Below are 16,783 nucleotides of genomic sequence, written 5' to 3' on the forward strand. Positions count from 1 at the left end.
GCCACTTCTCTCGGTTTGGCTCTCGGCTTATGTATCCTTCGATTGATCAAAAGGTTTAAAACCACTGAAGCCAAAGCTTCATCATTTCCACGGTTTAGATTTTGTCATTTACCAGCAGTATATATTGTATTTGAATTGTTTATTTGAATTGATTTCCCAGTGCGTCAAATGATTCGAGTATATAAATTTCTTTGACAAAATGGAAAGGAAAAATAGAAAGTCGTAAAAAACATTGGTAGGAAGGATGTCATTCAGAAGCTTGTAATTTGTGTACAGAAAGCATATAGGGTTCCTGGTGTATTATTTCTGATGAAAAAAATAATAATTAGTTTGTTGATCGTCGTCTGATCATTGATAGACATATGCACAAGACTGCAACCAATCCCTTGAACTAAAATTTACGGCAAACAAAACAATCATATGCAATCCAGAATTAACTGAATTTCTTTAGTAAATATCGTGATTCAAAACATATACTGCAGAAAGGTCTTGATAAAGTAAACATAAACATAAACTTCGTACAAACAATTTACACTAACAAATCATCTGCCAAGGACATTTAGAAGTAAAGTTCTTTATTATGACAATTCAATACTTGAAAACTTAAAACAGATAAGGCCCGTGAAGCTCTTCCAGTGAAGTGAATCCTTTTGTGTTGTCTCAGAAGCGCTGAAAATAAAAATAAAAAAGCATGCATAATTAAGTTTTGAAGAACACAACCAAATTAATCAGAAAGACCTTACGAAGAGATGCATGCATATCGCTTAATTTAAGAAAGAAAAATAAATCACATTTACGTACCATTGCTTAATTGAAGTGCCGCTTGATCAATATCACCCTCACATAAAACCAATCATTCAAGGTATTCAAGAACCTGAAGTATGAGTATCTCCATGGCCTGATAAAAATCAGACTGCTACAAACTCCCCAAAATCCAACAATAAAGCCAAGCGCCATGCTGACGTAAAATCCCCATGTTATAAGCTCATCCTTTTCTTCTTCGTTGCTTGAGATTGGAGTTTCCTGTTGATCACCACACATCTTTGGAAGTGGAGGTCCGCACAGCTGAGGATTTCCAGCATAATCAGAGGGATCAAAACTTTGGAGCTGAGTGCCTGTTGGAATTTTGCCAATAAAGTTGTTGTATGACAAGTCCAAGACACTAAGACCATATATCTGAGCAAGGCTTGTTGGAATTCTACCATGTATCTGGTTTCTTGACAAATCAAGTGCATCCAATGATTGCAACTTTCCAATCTTTGCAGGGTAACTCACCTATCAATCCGTTTCTCGATAGGTTTAAGGAAACTAACCCAACAAGATCCGTGATTTCACTTGGAATCTCCCCCGTTAATCTATTGCTCGAGAAATCAATTCTCTTCACAAGTCCCAAAGTGTTTCTATACGAGTGCATTCTTCCCTTCCATACGAATGTTGCATCATCCATATAACCAACGCCATCAAAAAAATCATCTCTTTGGTACAAATGTTGAAGGATCGGAGATGAATTTCCTTTTTGTGCCAGAACAGTCAAATCGTTGAGGCATTTTGGTATCGTTCCAGAGATGTTGTTGCTAGACACATCCAAGTTTTGAATGTTTGTTAGACGGCATAGTTCAGACGGCATGCTTCCGTTGAAGTTATTAGAGGAGAGCATCAGGATAACCAAGTTCTGAAGGCTAACCCCTAACCATTTTGGTATGCGTCCTGATAATTTATTGTATCCAACATCAATAACCTGTAAACTGGTGCAGTTCTTGAAGGATGAAGGAAACTCTCCAACAAATCTGTTGCTTCTTAATTTCAACGTTTTCATTTGATATAGTGAGCCTACTGTGGATGGAATTTTCCCGGAAAAAGCATTGTAACTCAAATCAAGCATGACTAGATTGTCCAAATGTGTCAAGCATTCTGGAAGTTCTCCAGAGAGATTGTTGCTTGAGAGATTAAGAAACAATAATCCATTGTATGCTTCACACAAGATAGAAATCGACCCTGAAATTTTATTATTAGAGAGATCCAAACATGACGCACGTGCTAGAGTTGGGGGAATTGGACCTTCAATTTGGTTCGAACTCAGCTGTACTTTGGGGTGATATACGAAATCCACTGTCAAATTTGCAAACATTTCTCCAATCTGGTTATTGGAAAGATTGATATATGTCACGTTACGAGTCATACCCCAAAACCAGCTTGGAAGGATATCCACAATTTCAGCGTTAGAAATATCGAGGTATGCATACTCGTTCTGAGTTCGAAGCCATTTTGGAAAATATGGACCCATTTTGCAAGACCTCAAACATATATGGACCAACTGAAAAGGAGGAATCCAATCGGAATGGAAGTTTAAAGCTAGCAAGTTAGAGGACAAAGCCAAATACCTTAATCTGGAGAGTTTAGAGAAATGAATTTCGAAACCACACCTTCCAGAGCATTCATACTCAGGTCTATACACTCCAGATTAGGCATTTGCCCAATGCTTTCAGGTATTGTTCCACTTAATTGATTGTAATAGAGAAGTAATTCTTTCAATGATGAATATTTTGTGAGATTAGGAATTGATCCAGAAAGATGATTGCTTGAAAGGCTCAGAATCTCCAATGAGTTTTGATCAGGACATGTAGACATTAATATTTGAACCAACCAGGAAAGCTGTCCACTCAGATTATTGCCAGAGAGGTCCAATATTTGCAGATTACATAACTTGGAAAAAGATTGTGGAATCCCTCCTTCAATTTGGTTAGAAGAGAGATCAAGATAAACAAGGCTGGCATTGGTTTTGGATAACCATGCAAATATGGAAGATGTGAGTCGGTTGAAACGGAGATCAACATGAGTAAGATATTTTGAAGAATTCATGTTAAAAAGAGTAGTGGAATGAATTGCAGGAGAAGGAAGACCACATTGATATAATGTTAAGTTTGTAAGTTTTGGGAGCTTGCTAACTATTTCCAGCCAGTCAGGAACATTACTGAGATTGTTCCAACTTAGGTCCAGATATGTTAAAGAAGAAAGATGAGGTAGCCACTGAATTGAGATTTTCTGCGTTAGCAAAGTAGTTGAAGCTGAGATCAAGATATTGCAAGTGGGTAAGGTTTCCAACTTGACTTGGAAATCGACCATCAAAAGAGGCAAAAGAGAGATCGAGGTGTCTTAAATTGGAAAGCGAACCAATGAAATCTGGAAGTCGGGTCCCATTGAAGTTAATCCACGAAAGGTCCAAATATTTCAAATGATGCAACTCAATCAGTTTAGGACTCATCATCTTACCTTGAAAAGCATAAGTGATATACTGCGGGTGTCTTTTCTGTTGAAGTGACTGTGAGTAAGCTTCAGGCGAAGAAGACCATCCAAGATTAAGTTGAGTAACATGGTTGGTGCGGTTGCTGCAGTGGACGCCTGCCCATGTGCAACAATCTTGCTTGTGGACTTCTCTTCCCCATGAAGAGAGGAGATTGTAGTGATCCACGAGGTCCTGTTTGAAGGCAAGGAGTGCTTCTCTTTCCCTCTCAATGCACCTCATCACTCCTCCTGAAGAAATATTTTTGAATCCAAGGGAAAGCGAAGGGTTGACACATTGTAGTAAAGTTAGCCCCAGAATTAAAGCACGAAGGAGTTTGTTCAAGCACCTGATTCTGTCTCCCTCCATCTTAGTTCAGCTAGGGTGGTTCAAACGGTTAAGACTCAGTGTGGTATGGAAAAACCCCCAACAGTTTGTAAGAATAACGTTTGTTGGCTGTGAATAAGGCCTGGTAATGTGTTTGGTTAAATAATAAACCAAATCAAAATGTAATATACTATGACTTGCATACTTGTATTTGACGCGTTTGCACTGTTTTTGTTTCGATTGAATATGAGTTATGTTTTTTCATTTTGTTTATCATTTCGTCTCAATTACGTTACAAAGAAATGTTTACAGTCACGTAAATTACCAGTTGAGGCAACAAGTGACGAACAAAATCAATATTTCCCATTTCCAACAAATGGAAATGTATTAACTTGACTCAGTGATTTTTTGTCTTTCTATTTTTTTGAATAAACCATATTATATACAGTAGCCTAACCCTAGACTGTAGTACTAAATAACAGTGATTTTTTGTCTTTAAAATTGTTATATGTATATGCCTTGGCCTTTAGCATAAATATTTTATGTGCTGCTTCAGCAAAAGTCAAGACTCAAAAAGGCAGGCAGGGTCCAGTGATAAAATTACTCAAAACCGTGTTTTTTGTTTTCTTGTTTCTTTCGGTGTAAATAGGAATTTCGTTGAATTGGGGAGATTAATCGTTGACAAAACTTGTGGAAATCTGGTATGGGAAGCAAGAACCAATTTGTGGGAGTGCATCAGGGTTAACATTATTGCTCACTTTTCCACGAAACTGACAGGACTTGTGGAAATTAGTACAGGAAGAAAGAATCAACGACTGATAGGACTCGTGGAAATTGGTATAGGAAGAAAGAGCCAATGCGCGGGAGTGCATCGAGGTTAATATTATTGCTTGCTTTTCTACTAGACTGACTTCTCTTTTCGGTGGATAATTGTTTTTCATTTTCATTTTATTTTTTGTTTTTCGAACACACAATTTTACAAGATTTGAATTTAATATTTTCAACTTATAGTGAAAAGAAATATCATCGGTCTGTAATACTAACTGTCGTGGGAATTGTTAGTAAAAAACCGATCATGCCACAAACAATCTATGACACGGTCTGTTTGGGTGGAGGATTTTCAAGCCATGGAATTGAAAAACAAATTATAAAGGAAACAATAACAAAATGAGAAAATTCTTCAATAGTGCGAAGTAGTGAATGATACGAAATGAATATCTAAGATGAAAATAAAATATCTAAAAGTTGTTGAAATTGAATTGAACAGCTAAAACTACTAGTTCTAAAAATCTTTGCCTAGGCACTATGAGGCTGTGGCTACCACCTCGATAAATCACTAGGAGTTGGGAAGATTAAGAAATGACACCTAGACTCTCTAAGTAAGTAATGCACAACTCTAATACCGTACTTGTTACAAAACTATGTAGGATATTTTGCTCACTTGCATTCTGCAATCTCAAAAACTCGGGCAGTTCCGTCAGTAGATACTGAAACAAGAAACTCTTGGTTGGCAGAGACGGAAAGAGACTGTATAGTTTCGGTGTGGCCGCTGAAGGTTCTAACACAATCCCCAGAGCGACTGTCCCAGACTCGAACCTTTCCATCCCCACAACCTGTTGCTAGGTAATTTGATTGACCAAGCCATGTCAAGCATGTCACTCCATCCTGCCAACAAATAAGATTTTTCCATTAGACAGTTGCAGCAATTTAAAATCTACAATGATACTGGCTGGAAGCAAACATGCTCGTAACAACTCAGAATGTTAGAACCGGAAAGGTACATATTATACAAGAAGAAACTCCAACAGACCTCATGTTCACATGTAGCACGGGCCGATGAAGAAGGCAAGTCCCAGATAACAAGCTTCTTATCCATACCTCCTGTTGCAGCCCAAGGGGAGCTGCCATACCCAATTTAATTTATGAGTATAGTGAAAGATTACTACATGCTTTAGAGTCACATTGATTGCAACTGCAAAGATATAAACAACACAAAGTTTCCCTGTACATGCTTTCGTATTTAGGACGAAGGCTGGAAACAATGGAGGTGAGAAGTCAACACGTAATAGCTTTTTATCAATCCAAAATTGCAGCAGTCTATCATAATTAATTACAGTTCAATCTGAATGTCCGAGAGGCTTGGATGTACCTTGGTGCAAGCCCGATGCATTCGACAGAATCTGAATGTGAAGCCAGGGAGTTAACAACCTGTTGATGGGGAAAAAGGAATTCTATTAGAAGCCTGATAATTGTAGATGTGAAACCAAGGAACTAACCAACTAAGGAATCGTAGTGTAACAAAAATACATCATACCTTTCCGGTAGTTATGTTGACGATACGGATAGAACCATCTTCAGCACCAGTATAAGCTAGAGTTGAATCAGAGCTTATTGCCAAACATGTTAATCCAGCAGTATGGTATGGGTGACCTAGAAGTCAGAAAATGTCAAAGTTTTCAATAAGAGGACAAGCAACTACCGTTTTTGCCCCAAGTTTCAAATAGACAAAACTGCTGGATATCAGAAACAACATCAGTTCAGTCTTTCACTTCCTGTTAACCTTACCAACTTTTAGCAAGATAAACATGGCACAACTCACTAGCATCAGAAAGAAAGGAGATATTGAGACCAGTAGAAGATGACAGATTTAGTCTGCACAGTTTATGCAAAAAAGGTGATAACTCAGGACTAGCATGCCCAGATGCAGAGGAATTAACTCGTGATACATAAGCAATGATAGATACTAGCATCATGATAGAATAGGGTACTTTAGGTAAGTTAACTGATCGAATCGAAGATGAAAATATAGATTAAAAGAAATTCATCATAGGCAATCAAATTCGGTGAAAGGATGAAAAGACAGAGCTTCAGCCCAATTTTCTGTATTGACACCTCATAAAAACTCAAATTTTCACCAAGATATTGTGTATATTGGCCGAAATTTCTGATACTGAATGCGAATGTCATTCTTCTCGGATATATGACAACTAAACATCTGAGCATCATCCTTATCAATGTTTGGTATAGGAGTTCTCTGCTCTGTCATATTATGGTTCTGAATCGGTAGCTTCTTAATGAAGTCAAAACATTGCAACATCAATTGGTCACAGGTTGAGCAAGCAAAAGGATCAAGCATATTCATATCTTCCTTCGTGTTTTCAAAAGTTAAAGCAATCAAGGTTTCATGCTACCTTTTTTCTATATTGTCTTTTGCTCTAAAACTTCAACTAACTTGTAAGCGGAACAACATAGGAAAGTTATAAGATAGCTTGAACAGATACCTTGTATGACATGAATGTTTTCGCCACTTTTTGGATTCCATATCCTCAAAGTTGCATCAGCAGAACCAGTGCATATTGTTTTACCTTAAGCAAGCAGCAAAAGACATGAAAACGTAAATCAACGGTGACAGTCAAGAAAAACATCAAAATGCTTTATGAATCAGTTAAATAATTAAATGCAAGATAACAGTTTACCAAAAAAAAAAAAAAAAAAAAAAAGAGGAAGGGAGCAAGAGAGAAGCAGACAGATAGCAGTACAAAGATGAAGAATGGTTACCATCAGGGGTAAAATCACCACAACTCACGTTACTACCATGGCCTGAAAACATATTAAGATAGGACCCACTGTCAGCATTCCACATCCACACAGTGCAGTCCTCTGAACCAGCCAGAACCAGATGCCCCCTAGGATGCCACCTGACCCACTGAGAAATCACAGAGCTCATATTAAAATTTCTAATAAAGTATAATCACAGTAAGAAACAGAGCCTGATGTTTTTACCTCAATGCCCCCTCCAGGACCTTCAAGAGTTCTTTTTCCAACTCCGTACGCTACATCCCAAATTTGAATAGTTCCATCTAAGCTTCCGGATGCAAGCAACTTCCCATCGGTACTAAATGATAAACTAGAAACAGAATCCTTATGACCTGCAGAGTAGCGTAGATGAAGTTAAACTTGGGCCTAAGATCCAATGAGTACATAGTTTGGAACTTTTGAGCTAGGTTTCTAAAATAAAATTGGGTTCAGACAAAAGCACAAGAGGACGTAAAGTATGCAGATATTCTCTCGTACACCTACCTTGGAGCTCAAACGCAAAATCTCCTACTCCAATTCTCCAAAGAAACCCTCTGTCATCTCCACCACCGGTTGCAACAAAAGTAGGATCTGTTGGGCTGCAGAAAACTGTGTAAAGCTCACCTGTCCCAGAAAGGAAAGGAAAATAGTTGACACCCTAAACCTTCAAGTAATCCAAGAAATAGAATTGTCCTAGCTAAGCGGAAAAGCATCAAGCTAAATCCAAAGCTAATACAGATTTTATTGAAGAAGTTGAGGTTCCACCATAAAACCAATAGGCAATAATGGGAGCAGCCCAACTATAATCATAAGCAAGGTCCCTCCTCTCATCAATGTGGGATTCATTCTCAAAACGCTCCCACATGTGTGGCGAATTTTCAAGCCTAACACGTGGACAACGCAACTTGGGTGACGTAGAGCAAGTGTGACCATTAGGCTTCACCCAAGGGACAACCTGCTCTAATACCATGCAAGGGTTCTACCATAAAACCAATTGGCAACATGGGAAGTAGTTCAACTACTTTAAGCACATGCAACGTCCCTCCTCTCATCAATGTGGAATTCATTCTCAACATTTATTTCCTAACCAACCCATGTGCAGATAAAATAAAGAGTAACATATCATATATATTTTATTTCCTATTGCTAGCACAAGAAAGCAACTGTCAATAACTCCATCGAGGGGCAGAATAATCTAAAGTTCCAAAATCCATGCGACTAGACAGTGAACTAAATGTTAACCCTTGCATCTCATCTTAGTGATGTCTACAACAATCACCTTAAGAAAATCCCTTCAATAGAAGATTCTGACATCCCTCCACAATAGAAAGTTAATAAAAATGCAAAAACATAAAACATTTCTGCCTAATGCTCTAACTATTTGCCTCTATTGTGGTTGAGTTTGACTCTAAGTGCTTTTTGAAAGAAGCACCAATTATGTGCTTCTTGCAGGAAGCACTTCAAGTGCTTTTCCAGGATTTACTTGCATTTTTATAAAAGATTGGTCCCAGAAGCACTTCCATCAAAAGTGTTTCCAGTCAATTGAAAGCACTTTCAAACACACCCATAATGTCTACAGCAGCTGAAACGCAGAAAGAAGCACAACAACTGAGCCACTTACCCGTATGGCCAGTAAACGTGTGCACCGAGTCATCGTCATCCGGCTCATCCGAAACCACCATAAAACATTCATACATACCATACCAAATCAATGGAATTAAGTCACGAGGAAAAACAAAACAAAAATCATTAGCGTCGGAGACAATATCGGTTCTAGAGAAGTAAGCATACCAACACTTTGATCATCTGCATCAGGAAGATCTGCAATCCACCACAAATTAACAAAAATTTTACACGTTATTCTTTACACAAAATATATTAATACATATGTATTACATACATTTACACACACACACACACACACACACACACACACACATATATATAGAGAGAGAGATGGATGAGGACCTTCGTCATCAACAGCGGATTCGCGGATTATGTCATCTTCATCAAGAAATATGTCCCCCTGGTCATCTTCTTCTTCATGAAAATCATGAGCTGGATTGTTCATCTTCGCCTCTAACACACAGACAAAGAGAAGGTAAATAAGCCTTGAACTTCTAGAAAATAGCACGGCGGAGGAGGTTGGTGGAGTTGTCACGTCTGGGCTGCGGCGGCGGGGGCACAGCAAGAGACGGAGAGAGAGAGTTGGAGGAGGAAGAGTTGTGCGGCGTTGGAAGTGAATGTTTCAAGGCCTGTATTCCTTCTTTCCAAACACCAGTTACATCCCGACACGTGTAAAATATTTCCTTTTTATTAAATTTTTATTTCGATGGCGGTTCTGGTTCTGGGCAATTTTCAGGTCTGCCATTTTTCTTCTATTTTTTCAATTTTTTTTTTGTTCCGATTTTTGCTGCGAGCTGAAGCAAAACTCCAATTTCAAACCCCAATTTCAAAATTAGGGTTTTGCAGAGTCATCATCTTCTTACTGTCTGTTTGGTTGCAGAGATGCTGCCAGTGTTGAATATCAATTGAAATCCGCTCTCTTCAACCATGTCATGGTCTAGGGTTTGTAAGAGAACTCTCCCCCTCTCACCTTACCTCAACAGCTCACACCTTTTCAGTCTCCACTCCAGGTAAATATCTCCATTACTTAGAAGGACATGATTTCCGCACACCATTTTTCTCGTTCCGCACGACCCTGTTTATTTCTTTCCCTTGATTCTTGATTGGATTATTCAATTAAATGGCAAGGATTAATAGCAGTATGCAGAATCCGGGAAAAAAATGTGCGGAAATCGCTTCCGGGATTAAAATTGCAGTTGGAGAAGATAACTTGTGTGAATGCCATGTATCAAGTTTGAATCTTTTGTTGTTTCATTGATTTGATGAACCAGATGCATACCCAATTGTAATTTTAGTGGAGGTGGAAGTAGCATTAGTGCATATCAGAGGCATTTCAGCCATGGTGGTAAGAATATGTGGCGGCGCTTTGAATTAAGCTCGTTCAACCAGTGTGGCAGTCAACTCTCACCATTTGCTTCTCAGTCTCTGGTGAGAAGGATCCAGAGACCCTATTCTTCTCTGGCTACCACGCAACGAAAATCGCGCAAGATGCTTTACTACTTGACGGGTTTGGTTTTTGCAATGGTGGCAGCCAGTTATGCAGCTGTTCCTCTCTATAGAAGATTCTGCCAAGCTACAGGGTACGGAGGCACTATCCAACGCCGTGAGGTCTGATTCTTATCGATTTTTCGGGCTGTAATATTGGTTTCTTTCATTCCGAATTTGTTTGATTTAACAGTGGTTTGCACCTTTGCTTTCTTTAGAGTGTTGAACAGAAGATTGCTCGGCATGCTAAGGATGGCACAGTCACAAATAGGTCCGCGTTCTGCTTCTAAAGTAACCGAGCTTTGTCCTCTTCTTATGTTTACGAAATTAGTAAATCCTTAAGTTTCACTTTGTTGTTGCTTTTTCCCCTCCTGCAAAGCCTAAAGTATTCATAAATGAATTCTTTCGGTCACTACCCCTATCCCAATTACACACGAGTTTCACTCACTTTCAAAAAAATAATTATGAAAACCTTTGTTTCTTATTCTAGAATCATGAGTCGGAATTTCATTAGTGGATTCATCTTTGGAATGATGTTGTTCTCAAAGATGTGTAATTTTGTGACTTATGTTGAATAAATTTGCCAGCATTTAGATTTCTATATGACATCCTTTTGCAGGGAGATTGTGGTGCAGTTCAATGCTGATGTGGCTGATGGAATGCAATGGAAGTTTATTCCTACACAAAGAGAGGTTTTTCCTTTCACAATATATTTATTTATTCGTATATGCATTATTAATCTTCATAACATTTTTTTCAACGAAAAGGCTCACTCTACAATTTTGTTGCTTTACCGTAACCTTCTTGCTTTATTTCTGGAAGGTAAGGGTCAAACCTGGAGAAAGTGCACTTGCTTTCTATACTGCTGAAAATCGAAGTTCAACTCCAATAGTTGGTGTCTCCACATATAATGTTACCCCTATGAAGGTACTGCTTGATAATCTATCTTTTAGTGCTTTGTCATGCTTGTTTGAATTGGATTTCTAGACTCTAGTATGAACAATGTCTCAATTTATTATTCTTATTGGGTTCCATAAACCTTGATTATCTAGATCTTATGGAAATGAAGTTTTCACTTATTTTTACTTCTGATGTTGATTATCTTGAGAGGTTTGATGTTCTAAGCTTCTTGACTAAATTTAGATGGCACCTTCGGGGTAATTAAGCTGTCGAAATATGCTGTCATAAGAGGGTACCTGAAGGTTGAAATGTGCTGTTGTTTTAGGATTTCTTGAAAATTACAACAGTTTGCAACCAGAGACAGGTGGTAACACAAAAAATGGTTTTTTTGGATGAGCTTGAGATAGCTCTATACAATGCATTGAAAGTTTCCATTTTCTTGGCTTTCAGAAGATAGTTTATTATATTGATGTAATTTCTTGACATAGAGAGTGGTCCGAGGATAGTGAAGGAACAAATAGAAACACTGTATGAAATCAATGCCAGCCTAACAAAACATTTGAAAGATGCCTTGACAAATTGTTGCTGTATCAATTGATAATATGTGTCAATGTGGCCTTAGAATTGAAAGCAGATTTGTGTGGGGAAAATGACTAGTCATGAGAAGCATCTCGTGAAATCAAGAGCACTTATGATGAGCCAAGGGATCATGGGTTTGTGCCAGTTTCCATCGAATATGCAGCTTTTGAAATCATGAGGAAGAAATTAGTTGGGTTGCACTTGATCCTGGTAGGGGCTAGTGAGAACCTGGTCCAGATGGTTTTCCAATGACAGTTTTCCAAGGTTGTTGGGATGTGTTCAAGGGTGATTTCTTGACTCTTTGCCGGGATTTCTTTTCGGGATTGTTAATGCTTACAGTAATATCAGTTGTATTTGTTTGATTCCGGAGAAACCCCATCTTAGCAGTCCATCGGCTTGGTTATAAGTTTGTATAAGATTGTGGCAAATTTGCTGGTACAATGTGATTTAGGAGTCGTCTAGTGTAAATATATGTTCACTTTATTTCGTTTCCAAAATCATGCCTATTGTTTTGGTATTACATTTTTCGATAACCTTTCCGATCTGACAACTTAAAAGCATGCTTCTAGGAGTTTCATGCACTTCACATTAGAATGTCTGGGTTTTGATAACGTAATGTTTCCTTTTCCCAGGCTGCAGTTTACTTCAATAAAATACAGTGCTTTTGCTTCGAGGAGCAGCGACTTCTTCCAGGGGAGCAGATTGACATGCCTGTAAGTAGTGTGCCTTAAAATTCTAATTGCTTAGAAGCAAAATTGCTGTACTGAAAGACACGTTACATTTTGCAGGTGTTCTTTTATATCGACCCTGAGTTTGAAACAGATCCGAGAATGGATGGTATCAATAACATAATTTTGTCCTATACATTTTTCAAGGTTTCAGAGGAATAAAGACGGTCTGCCGTCTTCCACTTCAATAACCGCGAACATGATTCGCATTAAGTTATAGAAACGACCAGACAACGACCAAACTCGAAATGTCGAGGAAGAATAGGGCAAAAAAGATCATTTATATCAGTTTTTGGTGTATGCTTTTCCATATTTAAATGCAGATCATGTTTCCTCAGCAGATTTCAATTTATTACATGAAATCTCATGACATCGACCAACCGAGGACAGGGTTTTATTTGGATGAAATGATTTAAAGGAAGGGGTCTTGGTTTACATACCCTACATTGGTTATACATTCATTTGTTTCTTCTCACATTTGAAATATATTGTTAGTTTTATGAGCTATTTGTGCGTTATATTTAGGTCGAATACTGAAAATAGCTACCACTAATACCTCTTCTTTCTCTTTAAGTCAGTACATTTGCATGACAGCATACACCTGCAGTCGAGGTCCCTAATCCGATTCCCGCCTCCCTAAGGATTGCTTGTATGGTCCCCTAGAAAGGGGGATACCTGAGGCCCGATCTAACAAGTATTGCTTGTACAATGTGCCGTCTTTGAAAATCTTGATGAAGAGATGTCTCGTCTCGTCTCCCTCGTAAAAACTAGAAAGGATCTTTCGAATGCTCGACTTTGGAGGAGCGATGACATATATTAACCTCTCTAAGTCGGACTTGCCGTAGAAATGACATTGCCTTTGGTGGCAATGACGGCCATCCGTTGATAAGGAGGAATGCCCTCGCTTGCCCAATTTTTGCATTAGCATAAGTGGTATAGTAAAGCATTTCCCAAACTCTTCCGTCCCAGAACATAAAGGTAGTGTTCAACATGAACAAAGATTAACAAATTAAACACCAACAAATACAACTAGCTTTTCTCACTTCACCACCCAAATCAACAAAATGCAAGTGAAAAATACACAGATTTTAGAGAGGGGAGGGGACGGTATTGGCGGACGCAATGAACACATGGCAGAGCTGAATAAGGGGAAAACGGGTGAAAAAACTACAACTGCGATTTCGGGTTTACAAGAAACATCAGATAAACGGTGACTGCAATCTTTAACTTTCAAAAGATGCAGCAAACAAGGTGAAAATGACTCTTGCAAACAATATATGATATTGAACCTGCAGATATCTTGTATCTGTACATGCACCTTCGGAAACCCGACAAACACAAGTCTTCTTGTAAGCTTGAGAACTATACACCCTAAGGACCCTAAAATTGGGATTGACAGTTACTTCCACCACCAGAACTGTCTAAACAAGTATATTTTTCTCATCCGAGCATCGTATGTCATGAAAGCTCGAGCTTTGACAGGGTCAGCATTTAAATACTCAAATGCATACATCTGTTTAGCCTCTTCCAAACCATCAATCTCCATCACAGCCTGTAGTAGTTGAGAGGCATCAATAGAGTATTTGCTTTGCTCCATTGCATCAGCCAAGCAACGAATGCTTGATGCCACAGTCATCAGTGCATCCTGAAGGGCTTCTGAGTCGCGAGGGCGTTTTGGAAGTTGTCTAATTGGCTGGACCAGAGGGGGTTCTTGACTACCATCTGGCAACTTGGTAAATTCTTCTTCTGGTCCACTATATGACTCGGTTCCATCTGTCTCACTTAGGTCATCTGAGCTTGGAGAAAGAAATGAGGCAGAATCATCTTCAAAATTCTTCATCTCACTTGGATGGCCTCCATCCTTCATCTTAGCCCAGCGACTAGGGACTTGATAGTTTCCACAAACAATTTTGAGTTCATCATACATCTCTATCGGCTTTCCTCGAGACCCTTTTGCATCAGGATGTGCCTATTTATGGAATTAACAATATCACCAATATGCAGACAATAAATATAAGCATGAAAAATGAAAGAATAAAGAAGAAATCCGCTCACTGCAATGTATCTCTTCCAAAGTTCTTCATTGTCACACTCGATCATCTTTGTAGTGGGATTCCACCTGAACCCATCTTGATTCAGGATATCCTTCATTGCCTTATACCTCTTCTTTATGGTCTTAAGACGATTAATGACTTTTTGATTGTTTAAATTCAAGTTGAAACGAGAGTTCACAGCAATACAAGCAGCAGTGTAAGCATGTTCATTAAAGCTCTTGTCAATTTTGTTTCCATGTCTAGCTTGAATAGCAAGGCAATCAATTAAACACTTATCCATTGCAAGTGACCATACAACGTTTCTTCCAACATTTCTTCCTTTGTGCTTCAAATCCCTTCTCTGTCTATGCAGGTTGTAGTGATCCATCTCTAACTCCTAAAAGAAATTGATAACAAATAAATAAACCAATAACTAGTACGGTACTATATGAAAAAAATACGGTGAACATAAACTTGCAGGTGGTAAGTAATTATATGAAATCCTGAGGAACTCAAGCATATCAACACACGAAAGAAAGAAAAACAATGCATATTGGTTTTCGAGATCAACTACTACTTGCAGTTTTTCACCCACCTTTATAATCTCCCGAACTGGCCATCATGATGCCCTAGTATAAGATAAAACAACTATAATATATATTTAATTCACAAGAAAACGACCAAAATATGTAAGATTTTCAATCACACGTCTGCCAGAGGTCATGATGGTCAGTCAAAGGGTTATATGTTCAGCAAATAGACTCTAGATTTTGATAACTCTAACCACTAAAATCCACATACGAATTAACAATTCCATGTAGGAGACCGGAAATGATACTGAACTATGTTCCCTAATCCATTGTACCAGGAAATAATAGTGCTATGAATCAAACTTTTACTTCTAAATCACATATATCTCCTACTATTGAAACTGTATTTATTTATTAATGAGATATGAAATCATACAACAAATAATAAAATTACGCTCAGCATATAATGATGATAACTACTACTTACTGCTCCTACCCATACTCCTATTAGATTAATCTCACAGGTAATGATACTTTCACTCGACATCAAGGGGAGAAAAAAAAAAAAAAAAAAAAAAAAAACACTGGTCAATGAAAAGAAGAAAAGGGATGGGGAGACCTAAATAATCAACTACATTTTACAAAGTCCTAGTCTTTCGTCTACGTCCAGTATAAAATAACAATTCTTCAAACTACGCAGACTACATTGAGAAAAGCAAGTAAGAGCTTGATTTCCTTACAGGAGTGTAACTCAAAATAGGTCACAATTGCGTGTTTCCATTCTGCGAAAACGAAAGTAAAGTGCATATTCATATAGATTGGTGGTGACTTCCAATCTTTTCACTGGAAAAAATTCATTACCTATTCATATGAAAATTTGCATATTATCTAAACAAGCTCCTAACTGCAAGCAATTAGAATAACAAGCTATATTATACACTCGCACACAGTGATATACTGTATGCATATATACAAATATACATCTATACATATAGAGAGAGAAAGGGACAGATACCCTGGTCAATGGAGGGAGGAAGTAGCGGTCTCTGAAGTGGTGGAGCTCTCTCGCCGGTCAGATTGCCAATTCCCACTGCATATGATCACCGGGAGATGCAGAGACGGCGTTAGGATGAGGAATGAGGACCGCTACCACACTTCATTTCGGAAATTAGGGTTTTCTGTTTGTAATTTTGGTTTTATTTTTCTCGAGAAAAGTTGGGAAAATTTTTCCCGAGTATTGACACTTTCTCGAAAGCCAAACGCTTACGTAAGAGTTTGTAGATTTGCAGAGTGCCACGTATACAGGAAGTTTAGTTAAGGTCAGAATGATATTTTTCATGAGAAATATAAATGCATTAAAGAAAAAACTACGAATACTAGAGGTTTTATGTTTGATTTTTATTAGATGCGAGTATGAATAATATTATTGTTAGCACATTATAACACTAAGTTCATCCTCTCATTTTTAACGTAAATAATATCGTTTGTTAAAAAAAAAACTCAAGAGCAAGGACAACATAAATAGGAATATTGCAACCCCAAAAATAAGAATTGGAGCTACCCATTTCTTTATTAGTGACATCTGCAAGAAAATTGTCCTCCCAAAAGTTGTGACTCCACGTAATGTTTTGGAAGGAAGACATCAAGCTTCCAATGTACATAATGATAGATCGGATTCTCCATGGTATTTTGAATCTCCCTTCAACCACATTAATGACC

The 16,783-nt window shown here is 38.1% G+C and overlaps 4 protein-coding genes across 7 annotated transcripts; 1 reads left to right on the plus strand and 3 right to left on the minus strand.

The window, feature by feature from the left end:
* Nucleotides 1-416: 416 nt before the first annotated feature.
* Nucleotides 417-3,740, minus strand: LOC103946236 (receptor-like protein EIX2). Its single transcript, XM_009356890.3, has 2 exons — nt 802-3,740; nt 417-669 (listed from the first exon to the last, which is right to left on the minus strand). Exon 1 carries the CDS (start codon nt 2,282-2,284, stop codon nt 1,226-1,228), a length of 1,059 nt encoding a protein of 352 aa, XP_009355165.3. The 5' UTR covers nt 2,285-3,740; the 3' UTR covers nt 417-669; nt 802-1,225.
* Nucleotides 3,741-4,775: 1,035 nt separating this feature from the next.
* LOC103946188 (angio-associated migratory cell protein) lies at nt 4,776-9,409 on the minus strand. Its single transcript, XM_009356845.3, has 11 exons — nt 9,152-9,409; nt 8,975-9,004; nt 8,805-8,852; nt 7,688-7,807; nt 7,391-7,536; nt 7,166-7,313; nt 6,889-6,972; nt 5,922-6,037; nt 5,757-5,815; nt 5,418-5,508; nt 4,776-5,272 (listed from the first exon to the last, which is right to left on the minus strand). Exons 1-11 carry the CDS (start codon nt 9,252-9,254, stop codon nt 5,045-5,047), a joined length of 1,173 nt encoding a protein of 390 aa, XP_009355120.1. The 5' UTR covers nt 9,255-9,409; the 3' UTR covers nt 4,776-5,044.
* A 153-nt stretch (nt 9,410-9,562) lies between these two features.
* On the plus strand, nt 9,563-13,008 carry LOC103946187 (cytochrome c oxidase assembly protein COX11, mitochondrial). Its single transcript, XM_009356842.3, has 7 exons — nt 9,563-9,819; nt 10,081-10,417; nt 10,513-10,565; nt 10,914-10,986; nt 11,117-11,221; nt 12,406-12,486; nt 12,562-13,008. Exons 1-7 carry the CDS (start codon nt 9,737-9,739, stop codon nt 12,661-12,663), a joined length of 834 nt encoding a protein of 277 aa, XP_009355117.2. The 5' UTR covers nt 9,563-9,736; the 3' UTR covers nt 12,664-13,008.
* Nucleotides 13,009-13,525: 517 nt separating this feature from the next.
* Nucleotides 13,526-16,311, minus strand: LOC103946189. 4 transcript variants are annotated; one of them, XM_048572592.1, is made up of 5 exons: nt 16,080-16,311; nt 15,926-15,968; nt 15,805-15,846; nt 14,557-14,931; nt 13,526-14,470 (listed from the first exon to the last, which is right to left on the minus strand). In XM_048572592.1, the coding sequence occupies exons 4-5, from the start codon at nt 14,920-14,922 to the stop codon at nt 13,901-13,903; spliced, it is 936 nt and encodes a 311-aa protein (XP_048428549.1). In that variant the 5' UTR covers nt 14,923-14,931; nt 15,805-15,846; nt 15,926-15,968; nt 16,080-16,311; the 3' UTR covers nt 13,526-13,900. The 4 variants fall into 4 exon arrangements, with proteins under 4 accessions (XP_048428549.1, XP_009355123.2, XP_009355122.2 ...); XM_009356848.3 differs by lacking the exon at nt 15,926-15,968; XM_009356847.3 differs by lacking the exon at nt 15,926-15,968 and having other exon boundaries at nt 15,805-15,925.
* Between the last annotated feature and the right edge of the window lie 472 nt (nt 16,312-16,783).

The sequence above is a fragment of a genome, unplaced genomic scaffold (assembly GCF_019419815.1).
Source record: "Pyrus x bretschneideri cultivar Hongxiangsu unplaced genomic scaffold, Pyrus_bretschneideri_v1 Contig62, whole genome shotgun sequence".
Classification (NCBI taxonomy): Eukaryota; Viridiplantae; Streptophyta; class Magnoliopsida; order Rosales; family Rosaceae; genus Pyrus; species Pyrus x bretschneideri.

Coding starts and splice junctions, on each gene's coding strand:
- LOC103946236 (XM_009356890.3), bottom strand. CDS start 2,284: ATGGGTCCATATTTTCCAAAATGGCTTCGAACTCAGAACGAGTATGCA.
- LOC103946188 (XM_009356845.3), bottom strand. CDS start 9,254: ATGAACAATCCAGCTCATGATTTTCATGAAGAAGAAGATGACCAGGGG. Junction 7,808..8,804: donor CACGTTTACTGGCCATACGG/GTAAGTGGCTCA, acceptor TTTCTGGGACAG/GTGAGCTTTACACAGTTTTC. Junction 5,816..5,921: donor TCAACATAACTACCGGAAAG/GTATGATGTATT, acceptor CCCCATCAACAG/GTTGTTAACTCCCTGGCTTC.
- LOC103946187 (XM_009356842.3), top strand. CDS start 9,737: ATGTCATGGTCTAGGGTTTGTAAGAGAACTCTCCCCCTCTCACCTTAC. Junction 10,566..10,913: donor GATGGCACAGTCACAAATAG/GTCCGCGTTCTG, acceptor ATCCTTTTGCAG/GGAGATTGTGGTGCAGTTCA. Junction 11,222..12,405: donor ATAATGTTACCCCTATGAAG/GTACTGCTTGAT, acceptor TCCTTTTCCCAG/GCTGCAGTTTACTTCAATAA.
- LOC103946189 (XM_009356848.3), bottom strand. CDS start 14,922: ATGGATCACTACAACCTGCATAGACAGAGAAGGGATTTGAAGCACAAA. Junction 14,471..14,556: donor TTTGGAAGAGATACATTGCA/GTGAGCGGATTT, acceptor TTCCATAAATAG/GCACATCCTGATGCAAAAGG.